Source organism: Sceloporus occidentalis, unplaced genomic scaffold (genome assembly GCF_023333645.1).
Source record: "Sceloporus occidentalis isolate IW3139 unplaced genomic scaffold, rSceOcc1.0.p SCAF_1, whole genome shotgun sequence".
Lineage (NCBI taxonomy): Eukaryota > Metazoa > Chordata > Lepidosauria > Squamata > Phrynosomatidae > Sceloporus > Sceloporus occidentalis.
Genome location: NW_028316981.1, coordinates 54,623,780 through 54,641,616, shown reverse-complemented (window position 1 = coordinate 54,641,616; position 17,837 = coordinate 54,623,780). Strand labels below are relative to the sequence as shown.

General features: G+C 40.7%; 1 protein-coding gene across 1 annotated transcript in view; it reads left to right on the top strand.

Annotated features, from left to right (window-relative positions):
- The window catches only part of TPRA1 (transmembrane protein adipocyte associated 1), a 37,277-nt gene that overhangs the window by 5,039 nt on the left and 14,401 nt on the right, over positions 1-17,837 (top strand). The window contains exons 2-6 of the mRNA XM_089521341.1: positions 7,016-7,224; positions 7,345-7,477; positions 12,996-13,082; positions 14,334-14,406; positions 15,701-15,780. Of these exons, the coding sequence (XP_089377467.1) occupies positions 7,028-7,224; positions 7,345-7,477; positions 12,996-13,082; positions 14,334-14,406; positions 15,701-15,780 (570 nt within the window). The 5' untranslated portion in view covers positions 7,016-7,027. The remainder of the gene's footprint in view (positions 1-7,015; positions 7,225-7,344; positions 7,478-12,995; positions 13,083-14,333; positions 14,407-15,700; positions 15,781-17,837) is intronic.

Sequence of the window (17,837 nt, the reverse complement as noted above, 5' to 3'; positions counted from 1 at the left end):
TTCCACAGTGCTGTACATACATTCAATTATAATAAATGAAGCAAGATAAAGACCAGTCAGTGGTTTGCATTCTATGAGGAACTATTAAGGGTTAATACAAATATTAAACTTTACTCCAGAGATGGAAGTATTTGTTGTTGTTGTGTGCCTGCAAGTGTTTTCCAACTGATAAGGTGACCCTATCATGGGTTTTTCTTAGCAAGGCTTGTTCAGAGTGAGTTTGCCTTTGCCTTCCTCTGAGGCTGAGAGAGTATGACTTGCCCAAGGTCACAGAATGAGTGACTGAGTGGTGATTTGAATTATGATCTCCAGAATCATAGTCCAGTGCTCAAACCCCTACGCCACATTGGACTTTATCACACGTGAGGAATTTCTCTTAATTTCGGATGAAAAGAAAGTGGGGCCAGAACGCATTCACGTGAATTTGCTAGTTCAGCGAATTTACGTGAATGTGAATTGCATTCAAACTGGCTCCCAATTGCCCGAAAATAGCATGCCATTGCCCCAATTTGTGTGTGGTAGTCTATCATGCAATAACGTGAAATCCCATGATTGGCTCGGACTGACTTCCCATTGCCTGAATTTGCATGTAGTAGTCTATCATGCAATAATGTTAAACCCCATGATTGCGTTCAGATTGCCATTGGATTATACTTCCAATTTCCCATGTCTGATAAACTCCACTGACTCTCAGATGGAAGTACAAAACTAACCACTTCCTAAAATTTTAAGAGGAACAAGGCATTTTGATCACCTGCTCTGTGCATTACATTCATTGCTTACTTGTTTCTGGGTCCAATTTATGGGGCTGTCATTATACCAAAAGGAGGTGGGAATGGAGAATCATGCCTCTACTGACTGAAAGTGATGAGGTAAAGTTCATGAGGGAATATGCTCCAGCACAATATCCTCCATTTACTTTTAAAATAACATAAACTCTTCCCACCTGCTTTAAAGGTGAGCAGAAAAGATACATGCACAACAGCCCTATAACATCTTGACAGCATGTCTTACCTTGAACCACAAACTGTGCAAGAATATTTTCAGAATACAGGACAGGAAAGAAAGAGTTCTAGAAGAAGCTCATTTCCCAATTGCTGACTGTAGCATATTCCTGCTGCTGAGTTTCTTGAGGCAGTTGATGCTTAGAAAGTTTTTTTTTAATTTAAAAAAATCAAGAAGAATGTAAGTAGCAAGATATTAACACATGGGGTGAAGAATAATACTGTAGTTGTAACATTTTCATTTAAAGTGTCTCCAGAAGAAAACACAAACATTTGATTTTCACATGTGGTTAAAAGAAGAGACCTCAGCTGTATTCAGTAGGGATATAGATGTGGAAACAGATCTCAAATATAAGTAGTATCTAATTAGTAAATTGCCATCAACAAGGTTGAAAGAACAACTTACTTATGGTAGTGTCTTTCAAAAAGCATAGGTGTATCATCATCAGCATCATCTGAATAGATTGCACTGATCAGATGATAGACTTGTTTTGGTTTTTATATGACAAACCTCTCACAGAGATGAAGGGGAAAGAATCACACTAAACTAAATAGCATTGTGGCAGTTTTATAGTAATCAAACAGCATGCAGAGTTATTGTAGAAAATGTTAATTTTGTGGCTTTATTATTTTATTGCTCCAGTGATGTATTCTTCTATTGATTTTTTAATTGCCTTGGGAGGATAAATATTTTCAAAAGCAAGTGGTAAAGTAAGACAAATAAGTAACTTACTGTAGGTTCAAAACATATTGCAGAAATAATCAGTGCTAGGGAATCCTGGGAACTGTAGTTTATTGAGGTACCATTGCTCTCTGACAGAGAAGGCTAAATGTCTCCCAAAACTACAGTTCCTAGAATTCCCTAGCATTGACCCAGGCAGTTAAGGCAGTCTGAAACTGGATTATTTCTGCAGTGTATTTTGGACCCTACTGAAATAAGTACGATTGTAACTGAAAGTGTTAAATTTAGTTGTTGTTGTGTGCCTCCAAGCCAATGTGATTCTAGGCTGCATCAATAGAAGTATAGTGTCTAGATCAAGGGAAGTCATAGTCTCACGCTATTCTGCTCTGGTCAGGCCCCACCTGGAATACTGTGTACAGTTCTGGGCACCACAATTCAAAAAGGATGTTGACAGATTGGAGCGTGTCCAAAGGAGGGCGCCTAAAATGGTGAAGGGCCTGGAAACCATGCCTTATGAGGAAAGACTTAGGGAGCTGGGGATGTTTAGCTTGGAGAAGAGAAAGTTAGGAGGTGATATGATAGCCCGTTTAAATATTTGAAGGGATGTCATATTGAGGATGGAGAAAGCTTGTTTTCCACAGATTCAGAGACTAGGACACAGAGCAATGGATTCATATGGTGACCCTGAGATGAACCTATCATAGGGCTTTCATAGCAAGTTTCTTCAGAGGGGGTTTACCATTGCCATCCTCTGAGGCTGAGAGGTGTGACTTGCCTAAGGTCACCCAGTGGGTTTTTATTCTTGAGCCAGGAATTGAACCCTGGTGTCCAGAGTCATAGTCCAACACTCAAATGCTATACCATACTGGCTCTCGTTAAATTAGCCTGGAACATTTAATACAATTTCCGTTATATAAATAGAGCAAGAGGCCTGACCTTAACTTTTTTGTCAGTGCTTTGCTGTGGTGCCCATGAAGGTACTGAGAAAGCAGCATTAAGTTTGTTCAGGGTCCACCTTTTTTAGTGAGCTACTCTAGCTTGCTTTTAATATATTCATATATACAGTCATCCCTCCATTTTCATTCTAGACCCCCACCCCACAAAAATGAAAATTCGCCAATATTCAAGCCCAATTGGATTGAATGGATGCACACTCCTACGTGTTGCTTTGTGTGTGTGTCTGTGGGTGCCGTTTTAACCCTCCCTGTGGACTCAAAGTCCATGAAAATGGAGGGACAAATGTATGTGATATGTGATAGGACCTTACAGGTCTTGGCAAACTTGAGCTCAGGTACCTGCCTTCCTAGAAGGTAAGTACTTGTTTAAAATAGAGGCTAAAATTAAATGGCTTCCCAGACTGTAACTCCCAGCAATGCTAGACAGTATAATAAGGATCAGGCATGCTGGGGGTTGAGACCCAACATCTGGAGAGCTGCATAGTCGCCATCCCAGCTTAACTGAAATTTTGGGGTTACTTGTTCAGGTTATTACTCCAGTTAGTCACAGTGCTGGATGGATACCATGGTTGCGTATAATGAAGGAGGCACCTTGGAAATACCACTGAAAGGATGTGCAGAGAAAATGCAGTCAGCTGTGTTGATGTCTTGTGGGGAGGGATCCAGAAAGAGGCAGTAAAATAAGAGTTCTTTATCAGGATCGCTTAACAATCACAAAGACATAAATTAGCTTTATCTTCCAGGGAACTGTTTTTCAGGTTTGAGATTTCTATTGTTGTTGAGGTTTTTTTTTAAGCTGATGGTAGAGACCCATTTTGAAATTCTGTGCACAGTAACAATTCTGTACCCAGCGCAAAGGATTGCAGCACCTGTATTAGTTTATTACAGGGACTTGCACTCAATTCTCCAACAAATATAATGTTGAAATTTCAAGTTCTGATGCTGCATCTGCACTACAGAAATAATGTAGTTTGACACTGGCTAACTGGCATAGTTCAATCCTATGGAATCCTGGGATTTGTAGTTTGTTGTGGCACCAGAGCTTTCTGACAGAGATGGCTAACTATCTCAGAGCTACAAATCCCAGAGATGGAAATTACAGAACTATAGAGATGGAAGTACAGTTGACCCTCCTTATCCATGGATTTTTTATACATGGATTCAAGCATCCATGGCTTGAAAATATCCAAAAAAGTATAAATTCCAAGTATCAAATCTTGATTTTCCCATTTTATATAAGGGACACCATTTTGATATGCCATTGTATTTAATGGGATTTGAGCACCCACGGATTGTGTTATTCACAGGGGTTCCTGGAACCAAACCCCAGTGGATAACAAGGGCCCACTATATTTGTTTGTTCTGTGCCTTCAGGTCATTTCTGACTTACCATGGGAGTTTCTTGTCTAGGTTTATTCAAAGGCTGCCTTCCTTTGAGGCTGAGAGCATGTAACTTGCTCAAGGTCACCTAGTTGGTTTCCATGGCTAAGTGGGGAATTGGACCGTAATCTCTAGAGTTGTAAGTCTTACTCTCAAACCACTACACCACATTATCTCTTTGTAATTAAAATTAAAATAAATCAACCAATAATAAGTTTCGAAACTCACTGGTCACTGTTGTCTGATAGTTGTATTTCATCAGGCCTTAACATTCAAAACTTAATTATCTTGCAGATCTTATTTAAAATTTAGTCTGCTGCTTTTGAAGGTTGATTCCAGCAGTTGCTTGCCACTGCAGTAGCAGTGGAGGTGGAGGCTATGACTTACTCCCCTAGTTTGTTCCTAAGCAGCTATTCATTACAATGGTGTTTTACAGACTGCCATTCTCTCTTTGTCCTTGCAAGGGCTGCAGAGCGTGCACAGTGACTTTACACAGTGTCTTTATCTAAAAGAGACAAGTATAAGGGGAATGGCCCTGGTAGGCACAGCTTCTGTGTGTTTATTCAGCCATGGGAATTTGGTGTGTTACCACTGCTTTGATCACAGAAAGCTGCCTTAATTTTTCCTAGCTTAGAGGTGTTTTATTGATTCATTTATTTGGTTTATATCCTGCTTTTCACCTGAATGGGACTCAAAGCAGTTTACAGTGTGAATTAAAACAGAACACGTAAAACAATACAGACATATCTGGATGTAATTAGCCAAGGAACTGATGAGCCCTGAGGCTGTGTAGCCTTTCTTCTGCATTGTTCCCTTTCCCTCTTGGTGCACCATGATAAGCCAGAAAGTCTTCAGTAAGCAATACTTGTCTGGTTTGGAGGTAATAGCACACTGGAGCTACCAATTTTTGAGCACACTAGGCTCTTAAGACCGCAGTTTGAATTTGGTTTAAGAAGGTAGTTGGGTGTTGTACAGAAACAACAGGGGCAGGTATGACTTGCCAAGGACTGAAGAGAGGCCTGTCATGGCACTAGGCCTCTTCATACAGTATCTTGCTAAATTCATATATGCATTTTTGAACTGTGTCACTAACTCAGACCAGTGGTCTAGCTAGCTTACTGTCCACACAAGCCCAGCGTGGCAAGTATGGTCTGTCCCCAGTCTGGTGCTCTTCAGATGTACTAAGCTGTGCGCTGGCCACGATGATGGGAGTTGTATTCCAGAACACTGAGAGGGTAATATGTTGAGGAAGACCAGTGATTCTCCAGGGTTTCAGGTACAAGTCATTCTATGAATTGAACCTGGGATATTAAGCAAACAAAGATGTTAAGTATTAACATTCATATTTAGTTAATTCCATAGTAGGAACAAACTCTCACGTGGCTTTATGTTTTATGAATCATCTACAAATTGTTGATATCTACACTGGTTTTTCTGTTTAATATCACATTTCTATTAAACAGGAAATTTTGTTTACATCTTGAAGACAGCAAATGCCAAAAAAGATTATGGGAAGTAATAAGTGACGATTGTTAAAGTTACTTACTATTTTTTCCTTCACCTTAAGTGGACAGTCACAATTATTTGTTAAGTAAAGTGCTGCTAGTTTGGGATATTTAAAGAGTTTTTCTCTTCCTAGTACTAACTGAAGCACAGTATATTTAAATCGATACGGCATTTAAAAATATATAATCATTTGTTTTATTAATCTGTTCAAGAGCTGGATTGAGATGTTTCTTGGGTTCCATGCATTTTGGGGATAGATGAGTATGTCACATCCCTGAAGAAGTGCCAGTTACTCTTGCTAATCAGCCAAAAATCATTAAAAATTTACTGGATCCCTCACAAGTTTGCAAAAATGGGCGTACACACACAGGCAAGATGCTGGAGGTATGATCAGCTCTTGAAACAAATCTGGGTAATGTGCTTTGGAGCTGTCTTGTGATGGCCTCCTTTTTTTGCAAGAAGTGGGAAGAACAATTAGTTGTCGACTTGTCAGCCTTGGCAACGAATGCAGTCTTAGTCTGCCTAGACAAATCTGTGAAATAATGCCTTTCTAGAGCATTTTGGTGACTATAACTCTAAATTTTGGACCCTAGAAAGCCAGAACTCCATGTATGGTTACATGAATATCATTTTAACATGTTTGAACTTATAGTGTGAAAACATGGAATATTTTGTATAAGTGAACATTGGGTAAACATAAAAAAAAACCCACCAGAAGCTAGAAATTAATTGGAAGCTTTCTAAAAGGACTTCAACAATTTTTTCTTCCCACTCCCTAGTGGTTCAACAGTAGAAAATCGACAGGGTGGCTTGTGAATCACAGTGGGAAAGTTGTTATCAATCGTAATAAAACAATAAAAAGGGAAGCAGATGCACTGAACGGTAGATGGTGTTTCCAAATACTCTTCAAGGATAGCACCATATCAAATATATTCTATTAGTCCTGCCTTTCTCTTCTTGATGGCCTCTGGGTGTGTTGGAATGCAATTCCCATGCTCTCACCCAGTTTGGTCAATAGTGAGAGATGGTGGGAGCTGTAGCCTAAAACAACTGCAAGTCAGCAGCTGGTGACAGGCTGCAGTAGTCAGTCCTATGGGTAGAAGGGAACTACTGGTTGTCCCATAGTAGTAGCTGTATGCTGCTACAAAGTCATGAAAGTTACGTGGTGGTGACAGCACTATGAAGTGGTGCTGACACTTGCTTGGGTGTCTAAGATTACAGGTGGAACTAAAAGAGTGCAGTGAACTAGAGATTCTCTGAAGAAAGGGGAAGCATTATTTATAATTGATTGGATTGTCTGTGTTGGTTTCTGGGAACTCAGAATTGCTTCAGTAATACAAGCCATTATTAATTTCTGAGGTTAATACAAGAGGGGTTCTGGGTATTATTTTTAAACTTCTTAATGTGTGGTGGCCTGAGGTATGTTTTTACTTTGCCACTATCCATTGCTTGATGCCACTGACCCTTTTTCTTGCCTTCCTTCCTAGAACTGTGGCAGGATGTCTCTATCGGGGACATCTGCAGAGAGGTTCTCGTGGTATGACAATGTCACTGACACGCCTGCCACTACACTGGTGACTTTGCCGGACAATGTGACTTCTGTTCCCTTGACAACGGCACAGTTCTTTAATGACACCAATGTTACAGTACCACACAAGTGCTTGTTGTTGTTGTATGAAGACATTGGGACATCCAGGTGAGATGCTGTTTTTGTAAATGTCTTTTATATATAGACTAAGCTGTCTGACTTTCTGTATGATCAGAGGCAGGAAAATGTCCTTTCAAAAACTATGTTATCTTTTCCTTTTGGTTCTAGAGTTCGTTACTGGGACCTTTTGCTGCTTGTTCCCAATGTGCTTTTCTTTGGGTTTCTTCTTTGGAAGCTGCCTTCGGCCAGAGCCAAAATCCATGCCACCTCCAGTCCTATCTTCACCACCTTCTACATATTGGTGAGTAAAGGCACTTCTGCTGGTAAACAGCCCAGGTGACACTTGACACGCATCTATCTCCAGATCAGGGATTTAATGCCTGGGGTCTACTGAAATCTTATGACAATCCTGCCTAACAGGAGAGCTTCTACACAACAGTGTGTTTGTTACTGTGCATTTGCACACTCTCTATCTGGAGTTATCTGTCCATACAGCACAAATAATCAGAACGTTGATTCCTTTGGGGAAAGGGCATTTGGGAGCTAGATTACATTGCTCTTTCTCAATAGAATGGCAAAGAAGACATATTTCTGTTTTCTCCTTATAAGAACTTCCCTGTCCTTTTGAATTGGGAGTTAATGAATTATACCTTTCCTTGGAGAGAGGTGTGGCTGCTGCTTCTCTCTCTGATGCATCCAGGTTTCTTTCTGCCCCTCTTCCCTGTGGCTGGTTAATCCAGATGGAGCCATACACTTTCAAAAGCCTTTGTATGTATTGGCTATCCCTATAAATGACCTTGAAAGATAATAAATGAATTAATTGGGGGAAAAGGGTTCTGTGATGGAATCTGTATGTGGTATGATCTCTGTGGTTTTTATTTTTAATCTTCAGTCTGCACAATTTCCACATTTCTATAATAAATACATTTTAGATTAAAAAAAAACCTGAAGCTGTTCCTTGGTAATAGTTGGAAGACATGTAGAGAGGCATAGGGTGGTGGTAGAGAGATATTTCCTTTATGCTTGCTTCAGACCTAATTATTCATCTTGGGAGAGGATTTCTTCCCCTGCTTCTTTCCCACCCACCCCTTTTTATTTTGAGTGTGGCAGGGTGGAGCAGATTAGCAGCTGTGATGCCTTGAAGTCTCCATTTGCTTTGACATCCATGCATGATCTTCCACCCCACTGTTCCTTTGCTTTCTTTCAGTTCCTACTTAAGCTAAAAAGTTTCCTCTGTAGGGAATAAGGAGGGAAGCCTGTCTATTGGAGGAGGAGGAAGAGCAGCAACAGCTACCACCCTGGGCAAAATGCTGGGACCAGCAATGGTTTCTCGCAGGAAGCAGCTGACCCTTGCCTTTTGCCTGTGATGTTTCCCAGAGTGGTATATGACAGCAACAAAGGAGAAAAGAGTTAAATTGAAAAGGGGGTGCTGCTCAAAAGAATGTTATCCTCCCTTCTCAGATCTACAATTATGTTATGCCTACTAGCAAAGGAAGAACCTAGTAGAAAGTTCTCTCTCTCTCTCTCTCTCTCTCTCTCTCTCTTGCTCCTTCTCTCAGAAACACCCCAATACCCCTTGTAGTCTGGGAAGTTAATAGCAGTTGTAAAGCTAACTTGAAATGGTGGAGCAAGACGCTTGAAGAAAAGGGCTGAGGAGAAGAGGTTCTGCAATGGCTTTGGCGGGTTACAGACCGCCTCTTTGGGGCGGGCTGTACCCGCCCCTTTCCCCGGTGTATCGGGGCCTCAGCTGCCAGAACGGCAGCCGCTGAAGCCCCGATCCACCGCTTTTCAGGCTGCGGGGAAGCGGCAAAACGCCGCTTCCCCGCAGCCTGAAAAGGGGTGTCCTTGGGGCGGCGGCGGGGAGGGCAGGGAGCAAAGCGGCGCCGCAAACCAGGAAGGAGCTCCGAAACGGAGCTCCTTCCTGGTCCGCAGAAAGGGCGCACTAAGCGCCCTGGCACAGACCGACGACGTCACGTCCACGCCGCCCCGTATAGAGGCGGCGCGGTCGTGATGTCGTCATGGCGGCCCCCTTGTGGAAGGAGAGCCACCATTTTGTACGGACTCAGTCCGTACTAGGGTTAGGGGGGTGCGGAAGCACCGCACCTTCCTAACCCTAGTACGGACTGACTCCGTACTTTAATGGCGGTGTGTAACCCGCCTTTGAATACTTTTTTGAAGCATATATTATTTTGCTGCAAATTGCAACAAATTTCTCTCTACATAGGCAAAACCAGAATTTGTCCATCTACAACATAACCAGGCCTCAGTATTACAGTGAGGCCTGTCAAAATACACATTTTGACATTTTCATGGTAGTTCTGAATGTAGTTGATCCTCCACATTTGCGGTTTTGACTTTTACGGTCTTAATTATTCACGGATTTGATCAATAGGTTCTGTCTAGGAATCTCTAGGTTCTGTAGAGTCTCCCTGCTGGAAGTGGACCATAGAATCACACTGGAGGACCCAGACTAGAGTTTTCTAGAGGAAACACGTCTCTAGGCATATGTAGGACCCCCAGCATGATTCTATGGTCAACCTCTAGCAGATCTGGATCATAGACCTGCATTGGAAATTCCAATAGAGGTATTCTCTCAGGTTAAAAAACCAGAGTTTTTAAAATTATTTGTGATTTTTCTGCTTTCACGGGAGCACTGTGTTCCTAACCTCAATGAACTGTATAGTATTACCCCTAATGAAGTAATGTAATGGCCTTTGCAGTATTTATGGTCTTGACATAATATTGAAGGTCCCTACTGCACTGAAGCTGATGTAAGAGTTGCCTTGCACTGTAACGTTATAGCATCAAAAGCAGCTTCATTTTGCAGCAGTGCCTGTGACGGCAGGAAAAGCAGTTGCTTATTTCAGGGGCTTTATCTTAGAGAGGAAGTAGATACATTCTACTGATACATAACAAGGGAGGAAAACAGGATAAACAGAAGACAGTACAGGGTGGGAGGATTAATGTGAAACAGGATATTTGCACATGTACACACCACTCTCAGTCACTGTTTTTTCAGCAGGTTAAGAAGGTATGTGGAAGTTGATGCTAAGGCCGTGTCATGTCTTGCTGGAATCTTTGTGTAGCATTGTTAAGTGTGGCAGCCAGAGACCTGTCTATCCGGGCCTCATGGCCTCAGTCTTTTTACAGCATCTGTCAGTAAGATTAATGTATCAGCCAAATGGAGTCCCGGCTTCGGTGGGGCTTCAGTGGGGGACAACATTATGTCTGTTTGAACAGGGTGAATTAGGATACGTGTGACCTTTGAATAAGGGAGACTCAGAACACTGCTGTTATAACATCTGTTACAAGGAAGGCTCTAAATATTGTGTGCCTCATAAAAAGCAAAGATTTAAATTGCCTACCAAAGTGACCTGCATTTTTTTTCATAACTTACTATTCTTCCACTAAAGTTTTATTTCATAATATACTTATTTGATTTTCTAACCTACAATTCTTCCCCTTTATCATTAGGGCTATAGCTTATTCCTTTTTTAAAAAATGCCTTGTTGTAAGTCATCCCATGTCAGAAGAAATACTGGATCTAAATAAATTAAATATTGGGTGAATCCCAGGGGAGAGGGGTGCAGAGTGGTGTTTTTTTTTTTTTTTTTTGGGGGGGGGGGAAAGACATACATGATGTGTGTTCTTTTTCAGTTTCAAATATCTCTTCAGTGACTATCAAAGACTTTGAACACTGAAAGACAGAAAGCTTACATTTTCAAGATGTTGAGTACTGTAAGCCCTAAGGGTCCAAATACCCTGAAGGTACCAGAACCCATCTGACCTTGGAAGCTAAGCACGGTCAGTCCTAGTTAGTACTTGGATGGGAGACTGCCAATGAATACCAGATGCTGTAGATTGTGTTTTGGAGGAAGGAGCTGGCAAATCTACTTGGGTATTTCTTGCCTAGCAAAACCCCATGAAATTCATGGGGTTGCCATAAATCTATGGGTGATATGAAGGCATGTGTGTGCATGCGTGCACACACACACACACCCACACCAGCTTTTGCCTAGAGTTATAAAATTACAGGATTGCAAACTTGGTCCCAGTAATAACAAATAATAATAATAATAATAATATTTATTATTTATAAACCGCTTTTCCAAATTTGATCAAAGCGGTGTACAACACAAAACAAAAATGTGAGACAATAAAACAAATCAATAACACATATCATCAATTAAAATTATATAAAAAAGTTTACAAATATTAAAACCCAGAAAAACAAACAAAAATTCCAAGAGAAGCTAGTATAAATCATTGCAGGCCAGTTATTGAAACCAAAAATATCTTTACTTTAGGAAATGTTCACACATTCTTCTGCTTCATTTGAAATTGTGTAAAGAGCTGCTTGGCTTGGTTGTTCTGGTTGCCCTTCAATGGCCCCTTTCCAGCTGCAGCTTGAAACACTGCATTGGGGCAAGTGAGCTACAACTCCCATCATTTGACATCTTGGCTGGAAATGATGGATGTTTGCACCCAATACCATCTGGAGGTAATTTGTCCATCAGTGTTCCAAATACGTCCACATCCTGGAGTTGGGTCAAGCTTACATGTGGTAGGCTGAACTGCTTCACACATCTTGTCCACATCAGCAGGCCTCAGTAAGTGATACTGATCACATAATGGATCCAACGGTGTACTGAATAACTCCCTAGGCTCTGTAACAAGTGTGGTGTCAAGTTCAGAGTGAATGTGAGCAGTTTTTTCCTCAAAGTACATAGCAATTTTTTTACAGCAGGTAGTCAGGTTGCAGGTCTATACCCAAAATACATCTCTTCAATTGTAAAAGTCCCACTGAGTAGGAGGTTAAAATGTAATCTTAGAGGTGTAATATGATTTTTTGGCCTCACTCCTGCATAGTAGGCACAACAAAGAGTCTTTGCTGATTTCCAATCACATTCACTCCAAGACCTACACCATGTGCAATCTAGCCATCATACAAACTGCTTCATTGCCCACAGATCTTCTATAAATCAAGATGAATTACAGGCATCACAGCACTAGACTGGATGTTTAGGAGTAATTTACCAATAGCCCTCTCTCCATTCCAATTCTCCATTCCATAGTGAAACGAGGCCTTGATAGGACTGCCAGCCCTGTCAGTAGGAAGACTCCCTAGATCATTTAGAAATCCTTCAGATTCCACAAGTCTCTCAGAGCATATCATCTTAATTTCTGCCCCTATCTTTCTCCCAAGGGATTACCCTCTTTGATGTCACCTCTTTGGGGTTGACCCCAACCAGGAGCCACCTGTCGCTGCCTTTGCTTTTACATACCCTTTCCACTGAAGAAGCTGAAGGCTTGGGAAGGGAGGAACAGCTGCTTAGGTTTTCCATACCAGCAGTTAGCACAGTCCTAGTCTTGTGAGGAGTAACAGCAACTCTATGGAAGTAGAGGCTGGCAAGGGCTAGATGCCAAAGGCACTTCTCCAGCTCAACTTCAGATATCCTGGTTTCAGCACCCATCATCAATCAGTTGATCTTCTAATGTTGGTTGCCTACATAAAATATAGACAGATAACATGAAGGGATGATGATTCTGTTATTGGCAAGAGAAAGAGATTGTGCCTTCCCTCAAAGCCTTGAAAATATTTAGTCATTAAAACTTTTCTGTTGCCCTTTGGTGTAAGAACTGTATAATGTTTCTTGACTGAGGTAGCCTGGCACTTATTTAAAAAGGTTGCCTCTGTGGTCAGTCTGTTGGCTTTCCACTCCCAGTACTACTAATTATCATCGTTGCTGTCAGTGTTTAACTAAAATAGCTAATCTGTAACTGAATATGCTTTGAACAGCTCACTTCCTCTGTTTTAGGTTTTTGTAGTAGCTGTGGTTGGGATCGCTCGGGCCGTTGTCTCTATGACAGTCAGCGCATCAACAGCTGCTACAGTTACAGACAAGGTGAGATCAGCTTTGGCACCAGAGCGGGAGATGGACTTGATAGCTACAGCACCATTTTTGGTGGCAGTACCATACTGCTGTTTTAGTTCTATTTAGTTATCTTCTATTTAGTTATCAGTTATTATCAATGATGATACTGCCCACCTTCAGCGTGCCTCAAATATACACCGCAGTTTGCATATTCTTGCTGCCCCGACTATGTGGTGGGTTGCAGGGTAAACTGCCAACTTGGCAGTCCTGGAATTGCACATCCCTGATTCAGAGTAAGAACAGTAGAACAACAACTCTTAATTAGACATTTTATTGCCAAGATAGATGTTTGCTGTTGACCAGCAACCAAGGACTATTTCCTAGAGCTTTCTTAGGAGAGTGGATGATTCTTACAAGTTCTGTGCCATGTGGAAAAGAGGCACATAACCTGTGTCAGTTAACTGTCAGAAGTTGATGGGTGCATATGGGTCAGATGAAATCCAGCAGCGTGGCAAGATTTGGGACAAAGCACAGAAATTGTGATTGGACTAAGGGATCAAACTATATGGACAGGGATTGCCATGTATTTTTAAGGGCGAATAAGCTTTAGAGTTGGGTGAATCAGCTTCTGGATTTGAACAAAAGTGGAAACAGGATGATTACAGGGACTGAAAGACAGAGAATGGCTAGTATATTGTGTCTCATTGCTATTTCTGTATTTCTGTTGAAAATCCAGCATTGTATGTATTTTTTTAAAAAAATCTGCCAATTTTATGTGCTAAATCAACTTTGGTTCTCTGCCCAGAAAAAACTGAACTGTAATATTTATAGGGGAAAGAAGCCAATTGTATAATGTTGTGTCTTCACCTCCTAGGTATAGTCAAGAATTATCCAATGTGTTAAAAGTTTCAGTCATTTTCTTCTCACAGTCCAAAATTTGCACATATTGCACCCAGGGGCTGAGAATGAGGATTCGGGTATTCTCCTCCCACTTGCCTAGCCTATGGACCAGAAGTTCAAAAACACAACAAAGATTAACATTGCAATCCTGTAGCATTGCAGAATGCAGAGTCCTGAGTGTAATTAACCCTGAAAATGCATGTGAGTGAGCGTCCATGCATTAGGTCATGAAGAGGAGACACTAAGAAGGATTTCTTATTTTCAGCAAGCTTTCTGATGAGAGGAAAGCTGCAGCATCAGTGTGCTAGCTTCTCTTCAGAGCCTGATCATTCTGTGTCTTGACTTTGTCTTTCTCTTTCTGACCTGTATTGTCTTCCTTAGATCCTTTGGGAAATCACAAGATTTTTCCTTCTAGCCATAGAGCTGAGCATGGTGATCCTGGGCCTTGCATTTGGTAAGGATTCTTCCTTTGGGTGGCTTAGCACACTTGCCCTTTTCCTAGGTGAGACAATTGAGGCATGGTGAATACTGCTCTGCTGTGGGGACCTCAGCCATCCAGCTTGCACACAACCTGTTTTCACTTGCTACACATTTGGTGTCATTTGGGCATATTAGTCAGGCTACAGAAAGGACATTTGTGCATGCAGAATTTTTTTCAAAAGCTTGTTAAACTAAAAACATTTCCAGACAATCAGTCTGCAGCAATTAAAGGAGCACCTGTTGCCCATTTGTTCCAAGGAATCCAGATGTACTTGCTAAAGGCAATACTGTATTTTTTATTTGAAAAATAGAGCAAAGTAGCTAGCGTGAAGAACAACCATATTTTTTTAAATTACAGATTCATATAACAAATAAACAGTATAGCAATATGGATAAGTTTTCATCTAATCCAGCACCCTGTTCCAGCAGTGATCACACAGATGTTTTTACGATGACCTAGAAGTGTGACAGCAATTTACAGTACTACAGAAAATGGAGATATGTAGGGAATAAATGAATTTTTTAAAATAAGCCCACCAATTTAATCATACAAAAATATGAACACTAAACATATGACCAAAAACCCCTCTGTAAAGTCCCACTTCGATTACACTATCACAGTCATGATGCAACACATTGTAATGCAAACCACCACAGAATGATAAAAAAGAACCTAAGTTGTCTTCAGTGGTATGGTACATATATTACTATAATGACTGGCAACTAGAGGGAGCTAGTTGTCTCACAATAGTATCACAATAGCTGTGGGACACATGCAAGAGTACATTTGACAAATTATAATAACCAATAGAAAAGTTAAGGTGAATGTAGTGAAATGCTCTTATGGCAGTTATTCGACTGTAACCAGTTTTATGTGGGCTTTCCCACCTTTGGTTTTGTATGGAGTGTGTCTTTGTGGGGATGTGTTTTGTTTTGTTTTTGGCATAGTATAAAGGCAACAACATCCCATCCTACCCCATTCTTAATGCCTTCTCCCCAGCTGTTGACAGTACTCTTGAGGCAGTTTACATCCTTAGAAGCAGAAGTGGGGAATATGTGGCTGTCTAGATGTTGTTGGACTACTAATTCCAGTAGGTCTCCCAGCATAGCTAATGATGAGAGATGGAAACATGTGATGGAAACATTGTCCATTCTGGATAAAAAGAGCTGGATTCTTGAGATAGGTTGAATAGGTTGGAAAGAAAGAATGTTAAATTTCTGAAGTGTGTCAAGGGAATGATTCATGGTATGATCTTTGTTGCATTTAGGTCACCTGGAGAGCAAATCCAGTGTCAAGCGTGTATTAGCTATCACAACGGTGCTGTCTCTGGCTTATTCTGTCACCCAGGTAAGCACTACGGAAGTAGAAGCCCCTGCCTTTCTACTTCATTTCCTCAAGGGAGGAGGACAGCCTATTTGTGAAAAAAATCCAAGGTTGGATTTATTGTGGGTGTAAAAGAACAAAGCCCATGCCAAGTAAATGTCAACATTACGGAAAACATTGAGATGGGATAGGCCAACTCACCTCCATGAGGTACCATTTGGAATAGGCCTGGACAGAAGGTAGATTTGGATTTCTTAGTAGATACCTAGGTAATTTGTAGTAGGACTTCTTACCCACAGTTGCTTCTCTATGCATTTATTTATGAGCAAAGACTTTCCAGGGCAGTTCATAAATAAAAATGTTAATCAATAAAATATATAATACAGTCAATTAAAACACTTCAGCAACAATAAAATACATTATAAAAATGGAATGTATTATATTTAAATCACCCTGAAACAAGAAAATTTTTAAAATGAAGGCAACTTGGGGTAATTATTGGTTTTGTTTTAAATGGAAAGTTGCCATGAGTCCTTGTTCTGAGAGGAGAAGATGGGATATAAACAACCAAATGAATGAAAGAAAATGAGCATGAAGACCAGACTTGGGAGGGTGTCTCATGCAGTTTTGGTTCTCGGAATACGTTTCTGGGCTCTGAATTCTTTCATTTGAGGTTGATTCCTTTGACAAATGCACTGGTTGGTGAATAATGGAGTTCTAGCAAATGAACAAATTGGAACCCACTAACTTGAAGTCTGCCTGCTTCTGATCTTGGGGTTTTGAGAGACCCTTTCTCCAGGGCAAGGCAACTGACTAACCAGCATGAAAGCTTTATAGGATTCAGAAATTCGTCTAATGTTCACCCAGCTCCTGCAGTCCACTAGCATTTATGGTTCTTTTTTTTAATATTGTATTTTCTTATATTGTATTTCCCCACTGCTGTTAGCCATCCGGATCCGTGTGATTGGGCAGGAAACAAATAAATATTATTATAATTTTAATTAAATGATTTTAAAATGAAAGCAGAGGTTCAGAATAGCTTAATGATAGCAACACAAATATGATGTCTAACAAGACAAGCAAAAAATACAAGTAACCAAGCACTATGGAAAAAGAACTAATGATAAAAATTGGACAATAATGTGATAGAAGTTCTGTTCTATATAAAAGGGAAGAATTAACAAGTCAAAAACAATACAAAATTCATTAACATATTTCATTTATCAATATACAGTGTGCCCGCGTTATACGCGGCTTTGAGCATGCGGGGTGCAAGGCACAGCATGTCCCATTCACATGAATGGGGCGCGTTCCCATGGCGTGCACCCTGCGTGCTGCCGCTGTGCGGCTGTGGGCATGAGCCCCTTCATTTGAATGGGGCTTGAGCATTGGCGTTTTTCTCTTACGTGGGGGGGGGGGTCCAGAACGGATCCCCCCGCATAAGAGAAGGGCGGACTGTATTTCTACACTAGTTGTAGTGTAGAAAAAGATTGATTTCATGTGTATGAATTATCCCCAAATAATAGAAATAAAAAAGCAACACAGAGATGTTTTTATTCTATCAATTCTATCCTTTGATCACAGAGGAGCATTAGATAAACAATATTATATCTGGAATAGTTCAACTGGCATACATTTGCACAGAGTACATGCACACAGACACCAGTATCAGAAACATAACAAGGCAAGGACCACTTTCTTTCAGTTATGCTTCCAAATCTGGTCTGTTATACTTTCAAGTCTAGTGGATATTTCTCCATGCCACAGAGAGAACACATAAATGTCTGTTTAAGACAAAATATCTTAGGGGAATGCTCTTGCAGGGAATATCTACAACATTTTGGTATCTGAAATCGAAGAGTCAAAGGGCAACTTTACTTGTATACAAACATTTTTTTTTGGCACTGCTTCTTCAGCTCCTGCTGGGTTCTTGCTTGCATGTAGTGTTGGTTGAAGGTGCCTGTAAAATCTTCATAGGTCAGATTGAATGGTGACCTGGAAAAATGATCCCATATTGTATTTTTGCTTTCTTTTTCTAGCCCTGTGGGTTCTGCTTTAGTTTACTTGGCAACAAACAGAGA